This window comes from Schistocerca americana, chromosome 5, assembly GCF_021461395.2.
Source record: "Schistocerca americana isolate TAMUIC-IGC-003095 chromosome 5, iqSchAmer2.1, whole genome shotgun sequence".
In the NCBI taxonomy this organism is placed as follows: Eukaryota; Metazoa; Arthropoda; class Insecta; order Orthoptera; family Acrididae; genus Schistocerca; species Schistocerca americana.
The window spans coordinates 333,568,013-333,591,705 of record NC_060123.1 but is presented as its reverse complement, the minus strand read 5'-3'; the positions used below and the strand labels follow the sequence as shown (position 1 = coordinate 333,591,705).

Genomic DNA, 23,693 nt, shown 5'->3' with positions numbered 1-23,693 from the left:
ACTAAAGCAACGAGGCAGACGTTAAGTGACATCAGACTATTTTGTCAGACAGCGGCCCTTGATATGTCACAGTAAAGTTGTGTTTTAGTAGTAATGAGTGGTTATACCGTGGGACTGTGTGTGCGCTGCTTGGACAACGCTATCTGGTGGCCGGTTGTGAACCGCTAGAATCACAGCAGGTAAGCCTGCGCGGAATAGGCAGTGATGATGCCGAGCGGTGTCAGGCGAGCAGTGGCAGTTTTATCTGGTGACTTCAGTCTTATATTTTATGGAAAGAACGACCATGAGAGCAGTTTTTTTATTATTTTTATTGGTTGTGACAATGACTTTATCAGATGTTCTGCCTCATATGCCATGATGTCCATATGATTTTATAAATGTTAATCCACGTTTCAGGTATGTGGTTCTGTAATAATTGTAATGTATATAGTTAACTCATGTAAGCCCTCCCTCAAATGTGTTGTCTTATACCTTCATAGATCTGATGATGGCGCCTTCAGAGCGCTGAAACCGGTCATCTAACAAACGATTGAAGCGATCGTGGCGTTTCAATTATTTTAAAAACAGAGTGATCGCCCCACGACACACTGTGTGTTCACTGCAAAACCTTACTTTTTCCCTCACCAGACGTGGACGCGATATGCATCGGAATTTAAACAGCCGTAGAACGAAAACGGTTCGTTTCCGGACATGGGTTCTTAATCAAAATATTATGTACTCACTCCCCTCTACAAGTCCTAGAAGTTTATAAGGGGAATTTCCGAACACTCTATATAATGGCCAAAATTAGTCAAGATCTGACATTACTTGTATACTACAAAAAATACTGTATAATTTTTTAAGGAAAATCATTAAAATATCAAGAATTATGTATGTCCTGTCAGGAATTAATATTAACACTATACAGGATTCCGTCAAACAGGAGACAGAGCAGCCAGTCAATGCACAAAACACTGTAACAATTAAACTAAACGACTTTGTTGTGACTGATAATTCACACGCTGCGAGTGCTTGTAAAAATTGCTTTCTAAATGTAACAACAAGAATAGGGTTTAATGGTTCGGTTGAGGACGCCAGAGAATATATGAAAAATGTCATTCCACACAACTCTAAGCAGCTAGAGGTAGCATGAACGACCTTCACTGAAGTTAATAGAATTATGAAAATTCTAAAAAGAAACAGAAGCTTATGTGTTGTTGATCGAATTTTAAATAGGATTCTGAAAAGTTGTTCCAACTTCATGAGTAAGGTCCTTCAACTTAATAAGTAAGTTCCTTAGCCCTGGTATAGGGAATTTTTCTGGATGGGTTGAAATATGCAATCCAGATGTGTAACTCATCCACACCATAAGATATGTGAGAAAAAAGACTTCAACAATTACTGTCCTGTTTTCTTATTGAAACATTTTTCCAAAATATTCGAAAAAGTAAAATACTCAACGGCAGTGTAACATTTAATAGAAACGATTTACTTAACGTATCACCGTTCGGACTCTGTAAGAGTTGCTTGATTGATAACGCTGTTTGTACATTCACCCACCAAATATTACAATCCTTAAATAATTAAATATCTCCATTTGGTAATTTTATGATTTTTTCCAAGGCGTTTCGTTGTGGAGATCATGTTACACTATTATAAAAACTTATGTTTTTGAAATTTATGATTTAACAGCTAACTGGTTTAAATCATGCTTAACAAACAGACTGCAAATAGTTGTGCCGAATAATTCAGACGGTTTAGAAGGATGGAAAATTTTACTGGTTAGGTAGAAATTACGAAGGGAGTCCCACATAGTTCAATTTTGGATCCACTCCTATTCCTTATACCTATGAATGACATTCCATTTAATATTCAAAAAACAGAATTGGTATTTTTTGCAAACTACACTAGTGTTATAATAATTCTCATTAGAGAGAAAGAAACAGAAGATATTGTCAGTGAATTTTTTTCAAAAAATTATTGAAGATTTTCTGAAAATAGACTCTCCCTAAGTTTTGAGAAACCACACTATATTGAATTCTGCACAACAGATAGAATCGTATGAATAACTGATGTACGACATCAACAGGAGTGAGTAAATAGGGTAGAATGCTCAAAATTTTTGGGCGTATATATTGAGGAAAACTTGAACTGGAAGAAACATATGACTAAGCTTCTCAAAGAATTAAGTTCAGCTACTCTTGCCTTTCGTATAATTGCTAATCTCGAAAACAGACGAATTAACCTTCTGACTTGTTTCTCATATTTCCACTCAATAATGTCTTATAGAATAATTTTCTGTGGTAATTAGTTACTTAGAAAAAAAGTACTGACTGCACAAAAGCGAACAGTAAGAATAATATATGGGGTCCATCCATGGACATCACCGTAGGTACCTCTTCAAGGAGCTAGGTACTTTAACTGCACCTGACAATACATATATTCTCTAATGAAATTCATCATAAATAAACCATCACAATTTAAGAACTGTCAGGTCCACACCAAACATCAGCACTTCAGACCTCTACCGTTGCTGCATGGAAAACAAAGGCACAGGCGGTGGCAATGCAAGTAAAATAGCTGCAGGAAACATGAGTAGCTTAAAGGTGCAGTTTATATTGCAAACGTGAATATAAGTCTGTGGGATGGATACGTTTCGACAAGGCGTGTCTAGTTCATTAATAAATTTATTGGTATAATACTTCTTAAACATTAATGTTATATGGAAGTGTGACTGCCGCGAGGAACACATACAGTTGAAAAGTCTTCCATTTCACTTCCTTCGACATCATTGGGACGTGTGTTAACCGCTTGCCCCTCGCAGTCGTTTTCCGCTAATTTAAACAGCTTCTGGGTAAACACAGTGCGACCAATGCGCAAACAGGAAAGACACCCAACCCTGGTTGACGCTTTATGAGGTTTCCCACAGCCATAAGACAAATGTCAGGGTTGTGCATATTCCCCAAAGCCAACCTACTAATAATAGTTAAAAAATAGATTACAACACAGAGAATAAGATTAAACCCACCCAATCTACCAAATAAAGAGTGCCACAACAGCATAATATAAGAATAAGCTAAGGCTCCAAAGTGGCATTAAGCCCTCCATGAGCCGCCCCACCCTTCCGGTGGAGGAATGAAAATTAAAAAAAAAAAAAAAAACAAAAAAAAACCAGCATTCAGCCCTCTTAGTCACATTGTTGGAGTTTAACAACCTGTGGGGCACGGTCGAAGCGAGTGTTTAAGTTACATGACAAGTGGTTCAAAACGTTGCCATTAAGAGCGTTTGCTAGTTCACGGCCAAGTGTTTTCCCAGAAAGTCTTCAATACACGAACTTCGCATGACGATCCAAGTCGTCCAAATAAGGTAAGCTTCATTCGCTTTAAACTGGCAGTACAATTAACAGATGCACGCCCGCGTGACTCGAGACGGAACGAATACTTGTAAAGTAAAGTCACGGTCCGCGGCATAACGTTTGTCGATAAAAACGTCCCGCTCTTAGCGCAAGCATAACGAGTTACGCATTTACCTAACTAAACCTGGACACAGCATCCCAGATTAACCTGGAATGATGAATCATACAAAACTAAACTATAACTTATAGGGTACCTCTTGGCACACGGAGCATTTTTTGTGGATAGGAGTACCCACTACGCCGACTATTTTGTAACAAGTTTGCATGTTGGATCTGGAAAATCATGGCTATCTTAGCGGTAACGCTATGGCTCCTTCACAGCCAAACACTGCAGTGAATTAACTCTCAAAAAAATTCGAAGAAGAAATACAGAGCACAATCACATCCCATCGGGACAAACAGACCACAAATGCAGCGGATTAGCATTGCATGCACGTAACAAATCTAAGTAATGGAAGTACTTTACCCCCCTACATCCTAATTCTACAGCACAGATTACCCATGAAGTGCATATTATATCTAAATAACGAGTGTGATTCCTAACTAGACGCATGAAACACTCTTGATCTAACATGATTGTCACTTCCTAACACGCACGTAAATAGTAAAGCTGTGCTAAATAATGAGCCACATAAGTTTGTAAGAAAACTATGAAAGATGAGACTCGCGTCCTGCTTGTCTGTTCATTTGTAGATCGACTTGCATACTTGATGGGTCAATAATTCTACAGTGTAACATCTGATTTATCTCTCTTGAGACGGCAGGTCGTTATCCCTAGATGATGGAGTAGGACGACTGATGAAAAGTTTCATGAGGCATGACATTAAGCTTACACCTGTAACAGTTGATTATTGCAGGCTTTTCCTGAAAACTATCATTGTATTCAGTCATAACACGTTGCAGATTGGCCCGTTGATGGTCAACAATGTGACACAGTTAAGTGGCGGTCATTGCGTCTCTGCAACTGCAGGGGTTTAAGGTGGTACAATGTGGGCCCAGATTTGGTTCGGACGGTCTGCGCGTGTACCTGCAGACAGAACCGGCCACGGCCTACGGCTGAAGCTAGCAAATTTATGTTTTGTAAAACGATGTTTCGGACAGAGAAGTGGATTCTTCACAAGGAAATAGACGCCAAGGATGCAATCATTCATAAGACCGTCGACAATAAGGAAGGAATGAAACACTACCTGTTCCTCCAGTTTCGCTTCAAGGTGAGCACGGACTGAAAAGCATTATTATGCGTACCTTCGGCACCGAGGACTCTGCACGCATTAACGGGCAACGTTGACACCTCCTTGCACTCAGAAATTTGTCTGGACAGCGTGGTTGATATTAGTGTCAGGTCCGGAATCAATAGCGATCTCAGTATCATTTCCCCAAATTGTAAGCTGATAGTTGATCGCTTTTATATGTGTTTCACCCGAAAAGAAGTTTCATGGCTCACATGTCAATGCCATCATTGTAGCGCAACACGCGGACGTCAAAATCTGCTCCCCTCGCATCCCTCTCGATGAGGCCATTGAGTCTAACCTGTGTATTCATAGTTAGTGTTCCTGCGGTTTGCAATCAGAGCGTTAGTTCAACATTTGGCTCTGATAGCAGTTCCTGTTATTATTATGCAGTCTTAGTGCGTTGGCCGATTAAACGCCCCTCGATTTTGTGTTCTTATGAGGTACGTCTTAAGAATGGTACATTAGTCGAATTGTCATCGTAGGTGAATTCATTGCCCGAATCAACATGTACCTTACAATTGTAACAAGCATGCATTTCTTGACGGTGGTGGATGACCGTTGCTGCGATAGTATTAAGTTTATCATGAGGTTCAGGGTAGACTATATACCTATTGTAAATTTTTTGCAATACACCTTTCAGAAAATGTTGACTAATGTTCAGGAAAAAAACACATTGAACGACTAGAGATAAGACGTTCATGTTCACAGGACATGTACATTAGTATAATCTGCAGAAATTATTGATATTTGAACAATGTCAGCCCGCTGGTTCAGGATCAACATCGATGTCGCGGCGCAACACCACCTACAAGTAAAATGTGCCTGCAGCTCTCGTTGTCGCTATAAACCGAAGGTAATGGATCAGTGTGACTTGAGCAGACGTGCAGGACGCCGCGTAGACGTATGCGCGAACTGTACCATCAAATCAGTGAGTTTGAAAGAGGGCCATTATTGGCATGAGAGAATGTGATGCATCCATCCGGGAAACTGTTGCTCCCGTGGGACGTAGTGTTCTGGCAGTGCAACGGGTGCGTGCAGAATGGTTCAAGGAAGGCCGTAGAACACGTCGAGATGGGTCAGGTCGCACCACCCAGACCACCCCTGGAGAAGATCGACACCTCATCCGAATAGCATTGCAGGACAGATCTGCGTCCTCCTCGTCTCTGGCTCAACAGTGGAGCAGTGTAACACATAGTACACTATCAGAGACGACAGTCCGTTGCCATTTATTACGGCATGGTTTACGTGCGTCGTCCACTTTTCCGCCTACCTTTGACGAATGAGCAGAAACATGCTAGACGGCAGTTGTGTATGGAACGACGTCACTGGGGACAAGAATGGCATCAGATAGTGTTTTCAAACGAATCTAGGTGCTGTTTGTTTGAAAATGGTAGCTGCATCATGGTTCACCAAGGAGAGGGTTAGCGACATCACAGTGACTGCATTTGCACAAGACATACAGCGCCAGCTCAAGTCATTATGATGCGGGGTGCTACAGGGTACAACCAAAAATCACAGCTAGTGCATGTGTAGGGTATTGTGACCAATGTGACCTATGTGAATAACATCTTGTGACCCATAGCCATACCCTCAAGGAAAATGCCACCTAAAAACAACAGAAATTGTTCTCCTCAAAGTCTATCGGTCACATACTGAGTTACCTTATAGATAGGATAGCAAAAGGCAAATGGGTTTGACGTTTCAGGTTTAAAAAATAATGCTGTCTAGCTCGTGACGAAAATTGGACGCAATCATAGCAAAGAGAAAATTGTCAATCTAACGAACATACTGAGAAAGTGACGAAGGGACGAAGGACATCGAAACGAAGCCATAGTTGGCAAGGCAGTCTGTACATTGAGCAAGCAGTAAAGGAAACGAAGGCGAAATTTGGAAAAAAAAATAAAGTTCAGGGAGCAGGAATAGAAACTTGAGGTTTGCCGATGACGTTCTAATTTTATCAGAGACAGCAAAGAACTTTGAAGACAAGTTGAACGGAATGGATAGCGTCTTGATAAGAAGTTATAAGAAGAGCATCAGCGACAGTAAAACACGGGAATTGGAATATAGTCGAATTAAATAAGGCGATGCTGAGGGAAATAGATGAGGAAATAACATTAAAGTAGAAGTCGAGTTTTGCTATTTGGGCAGCAAGATAACTGATTATGGTCGAAGTGGAGAGGATAGAAAACGCAGACTGTCTATACAAGAAAGGATTTCTGAAAAAGAGGAAATTTTTTATGTTACGGATAGAAAACACATGAAGTCAAGATCACCCATATATTCTTTATTTGGATTGGTTACTAGTTACGACTAACAATCTAACCATATTCAGATCTAAGATGTAAAACAGATTTTCTATTACGTTAGCAACGTTTAACAACTTACAGAACAGCATGTAATATTGTCGCAGGGTTCAAGATATAAACACGAAATAATTACAGAATACGTACCATGAACCAGTCTTGATTATTGTTGGTGCCTTTACGGCTTCACACATCGTTATAACTTTCTTTTAAAATGACAACATCCAGACATGACATAATTAAAAATAGCTTTTCATCGTTTGTGGCCATTGTAATTGTACGATGGTCATAAAATTAAAAATGTACAGTAATATAAAGAGGAGGTAGTGAAAATAGAACAATATTTGCATGAGGATCTATCCATTAAAATTACTAAATGTAAAAGACATCGACTTATGAAAGGTGTTATGCCGTTACAACTTCGTACCCGTCACAGTCAGTATTTACATCATTTCGTAACAGAGATAATCACATATATATTGCTGTAACGTGGTACATGTGAATACTATGGCATTTGACGATCATTAAGAAACCAAACATTAGGCATATACATAGTATACAGATGTGTGCTCAGTACTGTGGCGAAATGAGGACTGACAGCCACTAGGTTTTGACACGTTGCTTGAGGTGAAGATCGACAGGCGGTGTAAGCAGCTGGCTATACAACTTACATAAAATCTACATGTTTTAATAATAATTTAAGGTACAGGACGTAAGTTTAATTAAAATCGAGGAGCTGACAGCAATACAGCTCGTCTTATAGTAAAACCAACAGGACTTCGATAATAACTGGCATGATAGGAATCTGCTGACGTAATAAAAACCAAGCGATGCCTTTTTATGCAGCACTTTATCGGGTTAATACGTTTACGGGTTGCCGGCCTTAGCCATTGTCTCAAAATATTTTTATTTTTAATACGTGTCTGCACTACGAACGAAATTGTAAGGAACATCACCAACTCGCAACTCTATGGGCCACAATTGAGGTCGAACTAATGATAAACAGTTTTTTTCATCATTGTGGATATAACAACAGGTCATACAGTTAATAGGCTGATATAAAATTGTGCAATGGACACAATGAAAGAACGGCATTTTTTAAAACATATTACAATGTATGTCTTAATGACAGATCATGACTTACGGAGCTTCACTCATATGTAGCAATACGAATCATTACGGAGGACGAAACAACGCCGGGCAGTTTTTACGTCGAAGCGACGGTACTAGGTAACAACAACGGATATCATTTATTAAAATGAAAAAGGACAAACGTATGTCTATGTAGGCAATATATAAATAATAAGATATTATAAAAGAAAAATAATAAAGACTGTATTTAGCTTTGTGGCTAGATGCTCACCAAGATCATACGTAGTAAGTGCAATACTTAGGTTCCTGGAATTTATCGTAGTCTTACACATTCGATGTCCCATTGCTCGATATCCACAGACAGAAATATTTATATTTGTAACTAAATTTGTGCCATACTCTGTCACCTCATTGGCATTTCTAATCTTAGAAAACTCTTACTTAATCGGGCTTTATAAAATTTCTTGAATGCATCGGTGAGATTTAGCCGTAGTAGTCGTCCACATGTAGGCGGTAGCGTTGCCTGAAATATTAAGTCCAAATCGATGGTTCAAGAATGTGTATGGGAAATACGTCTAAAAGGAGGGCAGGTAGAGAGCAAGGAGTTAGGTTTCACAAGAGCGTCCAAATCAGCGCTTGTTCAGTATTACTACACCTAAACGAACTACCTTGAGCAATCACATATAAACGAAAAGAAAACGCATTTCATATTCATTAATAATCTATTAAAGCGACAAAATAGTTTCAATTTTTGTGCAGATCCTATGGGACTCGTCTGTTTTGCCTGTGATGATACTGTGTAAGTTAAAGCCATAGTTCCGGCGGTGCTGCAACAGTCCTGCAGGAACCATGGATTCTTTGTTTAATAAATACATGGTTGCTACGGAACGCAGAATAGAGAAGTTGATTTATTGTGACAGTCATTACGGGCTAAATATCCTCTGCGTTGTTACTACTTCTTTTTAAGCTTGTACGTACAGGTTTGCAGGAAGTTAAGAAGTCCTGTTATGTGAAGTACTGAGCTGAAAGTGCAGAAAATTACAGCATTTAAGCTGCATCGATGAATAAGAAGCTAATGATAACGAATTAATAACGCTAACAGTCTTTGATATTCAATGCTAAGTGGTTTGTGCTTTCGTCTAAGATAGTTTCACTCTATCATATCCTCTGCAGATGAAAAGAAGAGTATCATTTCTCATGTTATGCCACTTTATCTGTTCGTATTTGCAGAGGACGTGAAACTGGGCCTGGGACAGCTTGCAGCGCAATGCGTCGTATTTTTCGTGGCGGGCTTTGAGACACCGGCAACAACCATGGGAATTGCGCTGCACGAACTGGCCTGGAACCAGGATATCCAGAGGAAACTGCAGCAGGAGGTGGACGACACACTGAAGGAGTCTGGCGGACAGCTGACGTACGACGGCGTCATGAGCGTGACGTATCTTGACAAAGTTATTTCAGGTGAGACGAAAAGTTCCCAAACAGCCCACTTTCTGCCTTTCGAGATTCCACTTACATGTGAGATGACTGTTTTCAATTATGTACGGAGCCTTGCCAATGAATAATGTAAGTGACCATGCGAAATTTTACCTTTGTGTTAGGTAAATCAAATTTGAAATTGGTTTTCCTGCCCAGATTGTGCTGTAGTGTATTACGAAGAAGCCATAAGGTATCTACAAACTAACATCCAAGCTACCTGAGCCCAGTTTTTCCACAGGTTCGAAAGTACAGTCGTGCTCAAAAGTATCCGAACGACCTGAATTACATTTTGCCTGATTCGCATGCAACTCCCATAACTCAGCTGTCTAGCAGGTCCTCTAATCGCTCCTTGGTACAGTCGTTTGCCTATTGAAAATGGTTCCAACAAGTCATCACTAGAAAACACTGCTCTGTATCGCAATAACTCAAGATGTAAAGTAATATCACGATACTACAAATATCAGGAAACACCTTATCACAGGTAAGACTGCCCTTAAGGCTTGTAATCTCACATTTGTTACAATAAATGACATACCTGAAATGTTACCACTCTCATTATTACGTGAGATTGGCAATGCACGTAGTAAGTTCGTCGTATTCATGATTTCCTCTTCAAAGTAACATACCGTACTTATTATTTAACACAAAATGACATAAAAAATTTAACTTATTCACGAGCAGCTAGTTGAGAATATGTATGAACTTCAAATGACGCGACGAACCGTCTTGTTCTGCATATGGATTCAAACCCATGTCATGAAGACAAACCAAAGATTTCGTGACTGACTATTCATACAGAGAGTGATATTCCTCGATTTTAGACAATATCAGTTAGCATATATCAACTTTAAATTACACAACGTAAAAAAGCAAAATTCATGCCACGAATTTTATTTTATTTGTTCATCGTTTTTTCGCCGTATTTAAGTATTTAATTTTTTCTCCTGTAAGGCTGATTTATAACTTCACTAACCAATCTTTGGGTTGTGAAGTTCTGCAATTACTACCACTGAACGAAAAGTACTAGAAGTGGTTCAAGCTATAGTTTACTTAATCACTCTCCGTGTAGCTAAGTGCTAGCTCAGGGTTAGTTTACGTAGCCTGCAGTTATCGTAGGAGTCCTCTCGGTCCGCTTGAACTGTGGCCAGAATACACACGTTCTAGGGGTCATGTGTGTTTGGAGAGCTATCGACGAAACTACCTATCGTTTCACTATCTTACTGGGGCCTAAAAGTTCGTCAAAACGTGATCATTGCTAAATCTGAGTTGAGCTATATTCAGAGTAGTCTCAGTGATCAAAAATATCAGAGCTCAGGATCAAATTTTTCAGCTCGCAGGCCGATCACTTGACAGGAGGGAACTCATATCAATACAGTCAATTAACAGTCAGGCAGTTTTTGTGTTATCTGCATTAACTATAGTATAGAGGATAACACTAAATTCTCTGCAGGAAGTATTTATGAACACCCCACCCATACTGTGACCCCCTAATGTGACACATCAACATTGTGTGCATAAACAATGAAATGAAATGTGTGTGAAATCATATGGGACTTAACTGCTTAGGTCATCAGTCCCTAAACTTACACACTACTTAACCTAAATTATCCTAAGCACAAACACACACACCCATGCCCGGGGGAGGACTGGAACCTCCGCCGGGACCAGCCGCACAGTCCATGACTGCAGCGCCTTAAACCGCTCGGCTAATTCAGCGCAGCGTGCATAAACAACTGGATAAGACATCGATTTCAACTGATTTGCAAAAGTGAATAAATGAAACACGATTTTGCGACTGGCTGCTGCATATTTGGTTATTTTATGGTTTACGGTTTCTGCACGACTTGGGAACCACATGGAATCCACCATTCACATCTACACTATACTCCGCAAGCCACCTAATGGTGTGTGGCGGAGGGTACTTTCGGTACCATTATCTGATCCCTCCAATCCTGTTCCACTCGCGAATAGTGCGTGGGGATGATTGTCGGTAAGGCACTGTATTCGCTCTAATTTCACAAATTTTCTCCTCATGGTCAATAGGCGAGATGTATGTGGGGGTAGTAATATGTTGTCTGACTCCTCCTGAAAAGTACTGTCCCGAAATTTCAATAGTAAATCTCTTCATGATGCACAACGCCTCTCTTGTAACATCTGCCAGTAGAGTTTGTTTAGCATTTCCGTAACGCTCTCTCGCCAGCTAAACGATCCCGTGACGAAACGCGCCGCTCTTCCTTGGATCTTCCCTATCTCCTCTATCAGTCCTACATGACAGGGATCCCAGATAGATGAACAATACTCAAGAATCTGGCGAACAAGCGCCTTATAAGCCACTTCTTTCTACATTTCCTTAAGATTCTTTCGATGAATCTGAGTCTCGTGTCTGCTTTTCCCATTGTGTGTTTTATGTGGTCATTCCGCTTAAGGTCGCTTTGGATAGTTAAGCCTACACTTTTTACGGCAGACGCTGTCTCCAGCTGTTTGTCATCAACAGTGTAGTTGTAAAGTAGAGGATTTCTTTTCCTCTGTCTGCGCAATATGTTACATTTATTTACGTTCAGTGTCAACTGCCAGAGCTTGCACCATTCATCAATTCTCTGCAGGTCGTTCTGCAAATTCTTACTATCTTCTGGCGTTACTACTTTCACATAAACAACTGCATCATCTGCGAACGGCCTTAAAGAGCATCCGATGCTTTCTACTAGAGCATTTATATATATTGTAAACAGCAACGGTTCTATCACACTTCCCTGTGGTACTCCGGATATTACCTATACATCTGTCAATTTAGTTCCGTTAAGAGCGACGTGTTGAGTTCTGTCTGCAAGAAAGTCTTGAATCCAATCGCAGGTCTGCTCCGATACTCCGTAAGCTTGTATTTTTTTTCATTAAACGGCAATGCGGGATGGTGTCAAATGCCTTACTGAAATCGAGGAAAATGGCATAAATCTGAGTGCTGTTGTCCCCTGCGCTGTGGACCTCATGGAGGTACAGAGCAAGCTGAATTTCTCAGGGCCCTGCTTGCGGAATCCACGTTGATTCTTGTAGAGGAGATGTTCATTTTTCAAGAACGTCATAATTCTTGATGTTCCATAAGTCTACAACAGACTGACGTCAACGATGTAGGTCTATAATTTCTTAAAAACGGGAATGACCTGCACTTTTTTCCAGTCGTTAGGTACCTTTCCTTCCTCAAGCCATCTACGATACATTACTGATAGAAGGGGAGCAAGGTCTTTCGCATAATTTTTATAGAATGTTATAGGTTGGTCCTGAAGCCTTTCCACTACTAAGCGATTGTAGCAGCTTTTCAATTCCGCTATCGGTTATCTCAGTATCTGCCATTTCGACGTTCACACGATGAGTCAAAGGAGGGACAGTGCTACGATCTTCCGCGGTGAAATAAGTTCGGAAGACCGAATTCAGTATTTCGGCCTTCTCTCTGTTATCTTCCGTTTCGGTGCCATTGTGGTCGCTGAGAGAATGAATAGATGATTGTGGCCCACTTACTGATTTTACATACGCCCAAAATCTCTTACTGTTTTTACTCAGGTCCGTTGACAACGTTTTACTTTCAAGATCATTGAACGCTTCTCTCATTGCTGTCCTTAATTTCATTTTCGCTTCGTTCAGCTTTTGTTTGTCAGCTAGGTTTTTACTTCTCTTGAATCTGAGATGAAGTGCTCCTTATTTACGTAACGCTTTTGTAACACAGCTATTAAACCCTGGTGGATCTTTCCAATCCCTTAAAACCTTACTCGGAACATACTTGTTTAGGAAATATTGAACGATGTCATTGAATTTTTTCCATTTGTTCTCCATATCTTCGTCGTCATCACCGAATATTTTATGGTGAGTGCTGAGATATTCTGAAATTTGTAACCTGCCACCCTTTCTGAGCAAATATATCTTTCTAATTTTCTTAACATTCCTTGGTGAACCCGTCGTCATAGATGCTGTCACAACCTTATGATCACTGGTACCTTCCTGTACGTAAACTGATTCGATAAGTTCAGGTCTGTTTGTTGCCTGGAGGTCTAAGACGTTACCATCACGACTTGGTTCTCTAACTATCTGCTCAAGATAATTTTCGGACAAGACATCCAGAACAATGCCACGCGATTACCGTCTCTGGTACTGGTTTTGATTCCATGACGTTCCCAATCTATACCTGTCAAGTTGAGTTCAACCCCTATTACAACGGCGAAATCAGGAAAATTACTAATGATATTCTGCAGGTTCTGTCTGAAGCGCTCTACAGCTACAGATCCTGACCCAGGTGGTCTATAAAAGCATCCGATCATCATTTTTGACCGTTCTTTGATACTCAATTTCACCAAGATTAAGTCACATTCGGAATCAGTGATACCCTCGCTGGGTTTTATCGAATTTTTCACTGCCATAAACACGCCGCCACCATTTGCGACTAACCTATCCTTACGATAAACATTTCAATCTGAACTTAGGATTTCGTTGTCATTGACGTCTGACTTCATCCAGCTTTCTGTTACCAATACTACCTGTGCATTATAACCTTCAGTAAGCGACACTAATTCAGGGACCTTTCCTTGGATGCTCCTGCAGTGTACCAAAATCTTATTAGTCTTTTCTATCTCTAATTTGTGAGGATCAAGATTCTCTGAGGTCGCTGTGGCTGATTTAACAGGCAATTCATCTTTGTTGCCAAGGGAGGGGCCCTCTAACCTAAAAAGGCCTCATGTGCAAGTCCCACGTACTCCGCTACTCTAGTAGTCGCTTCCTGCGTTTAGTGCACGCCTGACCTATTAAAGGGGAACGCTACAATTCTGCACCCGATAGCCGAGGTCGAGAAATTCGCAACTGATACCGTCGCAGAGCCGTCTGAGCCTCTAGTTTAGACCTTCCACTCTGCTCCAAACCACAGGACCACGATCAATCCTGGGCACGATGTTACAAATAGACAGCTTAGCCTGCACCCCGCGTGCGGTGCTAGTTGCCTTCACCAAACCAGCCAGCCGCCGAAAGGAGCCGAGGATGGCCTCAGAACCCAAGCGGCAGGCGTCATTCGTGCCGACATGTGCCACTACATGCAGCCGGTTGCACCCAGTGCGCTCGATAGCCTTCTCCATATCACGAATGAGACATCACGGCAAACATAGCGATTGCACACTGGAAATCTTTCCCGCCTTGCCTGCTATCTCCCTGAGGGGCTCCATCACCCGCCTAACATTGGAGCTCCCAATCACTAGCATACCCACCCTCTGTACTTGTCCGGACTGGGCAGGAAAATCGACCGCTGGCACAACAGGAGAGGCATCCCGTGCTGGCTCAGAGTTATCATCAACACTGGGTTGCACCTCGTACCTGTTGCTAAGACAAGGGGGCCAGCCGCACGGCCTGCTCCCTCTTTCGCCTTCCGCCCAGTGACACGCGAACCCACCACTGTCTGCCACCCTCTCTGGAGTGAGGACGGACCTGTCAGATGTTGGGTATGGGAAGCCGCAGCGAAGTTCCGGTCACCAGGGGACTCCAGTGGCACCAAACGAGTCGCAGATCTCGTCACTGGCACCCAGACGTCACCGCAACTTCGAGCATTAGCTAGAAGCTTGTCGACGGCAGTCAACGCAGCTTCCAGTTGTTTATGGACAGCAGCCAACCCTTCTTGTGTCCGCTCACAACAAGCTGTGTATAAAATAGATATAAGGTTTCAAATGGCGCTACTGAGTTTGAAAATATACCAAAAGAGAATAAAGTAACACCAAAAGTTGGTGTGCAGATTACTCATTGTACTCTGAACCCCCAGGAAATTAAACAGAAATAAATTTCTGTACAGGAAAATTTCCACTAGAAAGGCGCCATACACAAAGATATCCACAAGAGTTATGTAACAACGTTTTCTTCTTTTCTCTGTATAAAATTGCGTCCCAGATAGCAGAGATTCGTCAGTTCACCTTAACAATAGTTCTTAATTTTAAGGTTTGGGTGACTGTTATTTTAAATCCTCTTACTATTTGCACTGAAAGACCTGAGTCGAAACAAGGCCCCCGGAGTAGACAACATTCCATTAGAACTACTGACAGTCTTGGGAGAGCCAGTCCTGGCAAAACTCTGTTGAGCAAGATGTATGAGACAGGCGAAATACCCTCAGACATAAGGAAGAAAGCAGGTGTTGACAGATGTGAAAATTACCGAATTATCAATTTAATAAGTCACAGCTACAAAATACTTACGCGAATTATTTACAGACGAATGGAAAAACTGATAGAACCCGACCTCAGGGAAGATCAGTTTGGATTCCGTAGAAATGTTGGAACACGTGAGGCAATACTGACCCTACGACTTATCTTAGAACAAAGATTAAGGAAAGGCAAAGCTACGTTTCTAGCATTTGTAGACGTAGAGAAAGCTTTTGACAATGTTGATTGGAATACTCTCTTTCAAATTCTGAAGGTGGCAGGGGTAAAATACAGGGAGCGAAAGGCTATTTATAACTTGTACAGAAAGAAGATGGCACTTATAAGAGTAGAGGGGTATGAAAGGGAGGCAGTGGTTTGGAAGGGAGTGAGACAGGGTTGTATCCTATCCCCGATGTTATTCAGTCTGTATATTCAGCAAGCAATAAAGGAAACAAAAGTTCGGAGTAGGTATTAAAATCCATGGAGAAGAAAAAAAGACTTTGAGGTTCGCCGATGACATTGTAATTCTATCAGAGACAGCAAAGGACTTGGAAGAGCAGTTGAACGGAATGGACAGAGTCTTGAAAGGAGGGTATAAGATGAACATCAACAAAAGCAAAACGAGGATAATGGAATGTAGTCCAATTAAGTCGGGTGATGCTGAGGGAATTAGATTAGGAAATGAGACGCTTAAAGTAGTAAAGGAGTTTTGCTATTTGGGGAGCAAAATAACTGATGATGGTCGAAGTAGAGAGGATGTAAAATGTGGAATGGCAAATGCAAGGAAAGTGTTTCTGAAGAAGAAAAATTTGTTAACATCGAGTATAGATTTAAATGTCAGGAAGTCGTTTCTGAAAGTATTTGTATGGAGTGTAGCCATATATGGAAGTGAAAGGTGGACGAGGAGGTACGGAATAGAATTGGGGAGAAGAGGAGCTTGTGGCACAACTTGACTAGAAGAAGGGATCGGTTGGTAGGACATGTTCTGAGACATCGAGGGATCACCAATTAAGTATTGGAGGGCAGCGTGGAGGGTAAAAAACGTAGAGGGAGACCAAGAGATGAATACACTAAGCAGATTCAGAAGGCTGTAGGCTGCAGTAGGTACTGGGAGATGAAGAATCTTGCACAGGATAAGGTAGCATGGAGAGCTGCATCAAACGAGTCTCAGGACTGAAGACCACAACAACAACAACAACAAAAACAACTATTTGCACGGCGGTGTTTAGTGAATGTAATCGGAATGAATGTCGGGAGATTAGTCTATGCTCGAAGAGAATTGTGATATCCAAACAAATTATAAAAATATTCCACATCTCCTCCTAAATCGCTGGACGGATTGCAGTCCAACTTGGTACACATATCCCTTACTGTCAGCTATAATTTTGTATTGGTAAGAACCACATGCCTGTCATAGTTCAGGAGATATGGTGTCATAAACAATGAGATACGTAAAAAATGCCGTATCATGCATGAAGTTTTAATACATTTAGTCTTTACTATTAAAGACACTCCTAGAGTCGAGTGAACTTAAGGGAATACCTGACACCTGGCTGCGTTTTAACAGCTTCCAGCTGCGAAGCCCAAACGGCTGCAGGCGAAAACAATAGTCGTCTCTACAGCTATGAAGAGCCGTCACCGTAGAGACGTCTACAAAACCGCTTTGTAGACACGCGAAACAGCTGCGTCTAGTGTACATAGACTGTCCAGGACACTGTACTCATACATCCGTATACTATGCACATTCATTTGTACGACTGTGTCATAATTTCAAAGATCTTTTCGCGAATAAACGGAAACGAAAAATTTTTTGCAATTACAACACAAACACAGTTCATTTTTTGTTTTCTTATCTAACAGAAAATTGGTGAAATGAATATCTGGAAAATACCGTGTTCGTCTGCTAGTCTGAAAAATAAAAATAACGTAGTAATAGTTTATAACTGATTATATTAAGGTGCCAAAGGAACTGATTAAATAATAAAAATGGTAGCATCACTACACAGGCCAGAATCTAGGAAAGCGTTCGGAGTAACTGATCAGATTTGAAGGATTTAGCAGAAAACTGAAATTCATTATGAACTGAGGAAAGACTATCTATCACCTTCACGAAATTGATTATTCAAATGTAGTAGCAGCAAGCAGAACCGAGTCAACGGTCTGAGAGCGAACGGTCTTCGTTAAACGAAAGTTACAAAAACAACCACTGTCTTTAGGGACTACTCGAATACACAGGTTTCTCTTCGTAATCGTAGTAATTGAAATACAGTCCTCGCGCAAAACTGCCTCATGACAGAGCAACTTGAGAAAGAAGGTTGCCACTATACGTCACCAGTAACCATTTATCACGAATAAAAAATTTTGACAAAAGATAGGTCAAATCAATTACCTAAAAGTAAGAAATAAAATAGATTAGAAAAACATTTGATGCACCTTTGAACGATGTTCGAAATCTTGTGTCGAAAGTGAGACTGCATGGTTTACATAATACACCAGACAAATATCTTCTAGTTCTCTTTAAAATTATATGATTGTAAATTAAACATCGAGTTTTAAATTCTCAATGTCCACTTCATTTGCTGTGCATGATTTCGAGCCTCATTTAAAGCCACGTCTTACTTTTGTACAAAGCATTACACTAAACATCTGGCAGACTTTTTCATAATTTTTTTTGAAAGTTTGGTTATAGACAGCTAAATATCACATCAAAATAACTTTTTATGCACAAAATAGTTAAGTCTTGAAAAGATGAAGTTTTTGACACTTCATTTACACAGCAGCTTTTTATGAAATATTTCAGTTTTCTCTCAATTAAGGTTTCATTAATCACTCTGATTACTTGCAAGATTTTATTTTCTTGTTTGTTTGTTTGTGTGTGTGTGTGTGTGTAAGCGAAGCCCGGCCGGTGTGGCCGTGTGGTTCTAGGCGCTACAGTCTGGAACCGCGTGACCGCTACGGTCGCAGGTTCGAATCCTTCCTCAGGCATGGATGTGTGTGATGTCCTTAGGTTAGTTAGGTATAAGTAGTTCTAAGTTCTAGGGGACTGATGACCACAGATGACAAGTCCCATAGTGCTCAGAGCCATTTGCCCTTTTTTTTTTTTTTTTTTTTTTTTTTTTTTTTTTTTTTTTTTTTTTTTTTTTTTTTTTTAGCGAAACTAGTCTCCCGCTGGTCAGCCTAATACTCCATTTGTCCACATTTCACTCTTCATTCGGCTATGAGAGCTCGGAAAAAATTTTTCACGTACATCAGTAATACGTTTAATTATCTTGGTTACTTTCAACCATTTAAAACTTTTTTTGCGAAACTACACCCCACTTTGGTGACTTTGGTAGTTCATTTGTCCATTTTTCAGACTTTGGGCAAAAATCCATTGTGTAATTTGCAGGGGGGAGGGGGGGGGGAAGGCTCGTTTTCCCTCCGCCGAAACAGTTAGTTGCCCAGAAATATTGTGACTAGTTAATAAGGAAACGGCTGAGCATAATGAAGCGTAAAATTATAAGGTAAACAGTAATAAGTAACCACTTTCAAATCGCTTACAATTATGGAATAACAACTTGTAATGAGAAAAACTAAAATGTGAACGCTTATCTGAATTGTGCTCCATAAACATTCACTGGGATTATAGGACGTAATCTTAAAGCTGACGTGAGTAAGAGACGGGCCACCAGCTCTGTATGATAAAATAAGTCGTTCTTTGCCTACGTATACGAACAATGCGAAGTCAAACATAAATCGCTTGGCACTGAAACTAGCTTTTCTTGGATAAGAATCCTGCGTTCGAACTCTTACACCTTTCTTTTTCGAGAATGTTGAAGCTGCGATGGATATGCGAACTGTGTGTCACTGTACTGATTATGATCACGAAACAGTGACAATAAATTGGTGCAGGTGGGCAAATATGCTCAAGTCCGTTAGAAAACATAGCGGGGAACATTATGCAGTAAACGATACAAGCAAACGAAGAAGTGTGTGTCTGTCAACCAATGTTACAAGTGTACATTTTTGCTATTAAAGATATGGTTATCTGTTGCTGACTTGTACAAATTGCGCAAAAACTTTCATACTGTTAATGTGAGTCTATGGATCGTGTAATTCGGATAACAGTGGTGGAAGAATTCATCTACAAGAGTATGAATTATTACTTAAGTTTTACGGGTGACCTTCCAGAAGTTTATGGTCGACAGTCTCGTAACTTCGCGTTACTCCGTCTAGCTATTTTACTCATTCTCTTGAGCAATTAACCAGTCTTCTTTTTTCAAGTTACAGCCGTCCTTGACTTCCTCGTAGCAAAACTGTGTTTTCTTGAGTGGCAGTAAAAACATACTCCATTCACTATGTAAGAACAACTAAATTAGTGCTTTTGCTTGAACAATAATTACTCATCACATTTATAGCTACTTTTTCTGTGACATTATAGCTATTTGTTTCTTCGATGCTTGAAACACCCATAAAATATATTACTGCACCCAGAAATGGCTGTATACCATGTTACTAAGTCAAATAATTTCAGTGGATCGTCCTTTAAATTGAACCTTGACTGCCTTTAGCTCATACTACGAATTATACGTTTCGGACCATCAGGTATGAATATTTGCATGTAGTCTACCGTTTGCGAAGGTAAGAGCTAAGAATTTTCTTAAGTGATTATCAAAACAATAAAGCAACGTATAATTGCTTCGCCAACGTTTTAATGAGATGCTAAGGCGCATTCTGGAATTCCTCTTGCTCGGTGACAACAGCGCAATAAACACAGCAAGCAATACATTTTTTATGGTATTTTATTGCTCCAAGATGAGTTTTGCGAGGATTTCACAACTCGATAAGATTTGTTCCCTTTCATCATAAGTCTCACGCGCGTTTGTATGTATGTGCATGCAGATTCTCGTTTTGCGTTGTTTACACTGTGACTGCTATTGAGCAAGTCACTGAACATCGCAGATAAATATTTACTATATAGACAGGGTAAACTCATGAGACAGCTGATGAGTTTACAAAGACTGTAGAAACTATCCATAATCGTAAGGAAAATACAATAACTGGTGACCTAAATCCTCGTATAGGTTCCAAAACAAACGATTTCATTGGACGAATCCTTGAACACGTAATTACTGACAATGAGGTTATGTTAATTGGGTTGTGCCAGAGACACAGATTCAGAATAGGAAACGGATGATTTAAACATAAAAACATCCTTAAAGATACATAGCCCCCACCAATATGTGGATTAAAATCAGTAATTGATAATATTATCATAAAACAAAATACTTGACAAAAAGTAAGTGATGTAAGAGTTAAGACAGGTGCAGAATGCGGATCGGATCACTATCTACTTATCTCAAAGATTATTCTCCCCTTTAGGAAAGTGCGGCATTAAAAAGCAGAGCAAAATAATAGTTAAGTCAAACACGATATACTTTGGACAGCCTACGATATGATGTATCAGGTTCCTTTATGAAATCAGACTCGCAAGTAAGTTGTGCAAAAAACAGGACGACTCTGCATGTAGTACGTATGGGAAAGTAAAGAAGCAATTCACTAGGCCGCTAAGGAGGCCTTAGGAGAAAAACAGTAACAATGTACGAGACAAAGTTGAAGCCTGGTGGGACGATACTATCCAGTAAATCGTGGGGGAAATAAGGCAAGCATATCGAAATGCCTGAGCACGAAATTGGATGAGGCTCTTAGAACATGTACTGTGCAGGGATAATATACAATTGTTGTTATGTTACTAACGTGTTCTGAAATCAGAGACAGTCGCTACATGTTCTTCAGGCAAAGTTATCAAAATCACCTTGCTTATGAAGCGAGTACGTAGTTGCTGATGGTGTGCTCTGTAGATACGACACGATATTATGCCTTTCCAGTACAATTTTCTAATCAAATAACATGCTAACAATCACAACGCGCCAACGCACCTGACCATCGAAAGATTCTTAGATAACTTTAAAAGATTCTCAGATAACGTATTAAGTTGTCACTATGTAGGGAGCGATAAAATGTAAGCAATGTTTGGCGTTAGGTTGACTTATCTCTAACAGACTAATGTTTTATTAAACGTACCAAACCATTCAGCGAAGTAAACCAGAAAATAACACATTAATCTGTCTCTTTCTGTCTCTATACTATAAGGTATAGACTTCAGCTTTCCACGTAACACAGATCAATTCAAACTGGTTACATCATCAAAATCCTTATACACCACTAACTCATCTTTCTTAGACTGTTAGGCACTTATGCAGTTTAGCAGGTACGGAAAAAATTTATCAATTTTTTTCAAAATTTGATCGATTATAGTCAAATTTGATACGCTGATTACGAATACGATATTTATTTTCGCCCCAGTCAATTATTTACATCAAAAAATTGTTTTAAATTTTTTTAAAATTTTTTTATTTTTCAATATTTTGTCGATATAGTGAATTCTGATGCGCTGATTTCGAATATAACATCCATTTTCATTTTCCCTTGACCGTCGGCGATATCTTCTGCCCGATAAGCGCGGCGCTGCCGATGACGCAACATTGCGTAATACACTAACTAATCAGTATTTTCAAATCATAGGCGGCCGCTGCCGCGGCCGCATTCCAAAAAAAAAACTCCCAACCTAACCTCAAGTGGGCTACGCTACAGATCACTTTATTTATGAAAATACAAAGTACAATCACCAACAAACTTTACATATTCACCCACAAAGCTCTCCAAGCCAGATACATTTGGAAAGAAAAATTTTTTCCGTACCTGCTAAACTGCATAAGTGCCGACTGTTAAATCATACGTTTGTTTTACTAACACATTCCGAAGCCACAAGAGACTGTACACGTCAATGATTAGGCGAAACAATTCTGCTAATAGCTGGAAATTCTCTGTCCTTGGATTTCTGTTCCCAAAACGCTCACAAGCCGCTAATCAGTAAATAACAACGTATCGATTATGTATTTATTTTTACTTACGATGCACGTAAGGTAAATGTTCTCCTGTTCCTCAGTGACCGACGGCGTCACTACTCAGAGATATATTTTACTGTGATATGCCCATAGACTCTGACTTTATTTCTGTATTTGTTTGTTATTAATTTACGTAAATTCCTATTCACATTCCTTTATAAAGCAGAAGTGTTATAAAGATTACTATTATCAGTCACTTTACCTATAATAATAATACCATAACTTCCTTTTATTAATGGTAGATGTAAAATAATACAATAATTCGTGATAATTGACATTCCTCAAACAAAGAATATACATGATATTTTTCGCAAAAAATGTAACATTCGATAACTACTAGTGTATTTAATAAAATATTATTTCCTTATATTTTATTATTTTACAATTTCTGCTATTCTCTTCTCTTTATTTCCTTTTCTTTCAAATTTTAAGCTATTTCTTTTCTTCTCTTGGGTGCTTCAGTTAACGTTATGGGGAAGTTACATTGGTTCCAATCAAAGTGCGTGGTCTCCAAATTTATTTTTGATCATCTAGGCTTTATTGAGTTCTCTATTTCAGCAGCACAACGACGATGCGTGTGAACGAGAGCCAGCAAAAGTAAACTCCCTATGAAACGATAGTAATAAAAAAAGGAGTACAAAAAGCCTATGTGCCACCGACATTTTTGGCCTTATGTTATATAAGGAAAACGAAATTTAGCCTCTTTAGTTGTTGGCTCTGTGTGGGCTCACTATTATGTCCTATTTTAATTGCAACTCGTCATTTAAAGTTAGCGGTATTAGTAGCGTTGTCATGTGTTTACTCCAATGGTGCCAGTTTGGTATGGCTTTCGGATTACTGGGAAAGTCACAACGATTAACGAGCAGCTTCCGCTGTAATAACACCATTCTAGAATTCACTATAAAAATACTAGTGTCTGTAAATTAATTCAGTGAGTTTGAGCCCTCTGCTCAGTGAGAATTCAATAATCTGTCTGTTCATAATTACGGCAATAACACTGTTACCTCTTTGTATGCCAATACATCCGACAAAATCGCAATCACTCACCTTCGGAGTGTGCTGATCACCGAATTACATATATATATCCGCAT

At 39.9% G+C, this 23,693-nt stretch overlaps 2 protein-coding genes across 2 annotated transcripts in view; both read left to right on the top strand.

Annotated features, from left to right (window-relative positions):
• The window catches only part of LOC124616353 (cytochrome P450 6a22-like), a 45,872-nt gene extending 41,418 nt beyond the window's left edge, over positions 1 to 4,454 (top strand). Inside the window, exon 3 of the mRNA XM_047144662.1 lies at positions 4,365 to 4,454. Within this exon, the coding sequence (XP_047000618.1) occupies positions 4,365 to 4,454 (90 nt within the window). The remainder of the gene's footprint in view (positions 1 to 4,364) is intronic.
• A 28-nt stretch (positions 4,455 to 4,482) lies between these two features.
• Positions 4,483 to 23,693, top strand: part of LOC124616352 (cytochrome P450 6k1-like) — a 32,932-nt gene continuing 13,721 nt past the window's right edge. Inside the window, exons 1-2 of the mRNA XM_047144661.1 lie at positions 4,483 to 4,605; positions 9,254 to 9,482. Coding sequence (XP_047000617.1) covers positions 4,483 to 4,605; positions 9,254 to 9,482 — 352 coding nt within the window. The remainder of the gene's footprint in view (positions 4,606 to 9,253; positions 9,483 to 23,693) is intronic.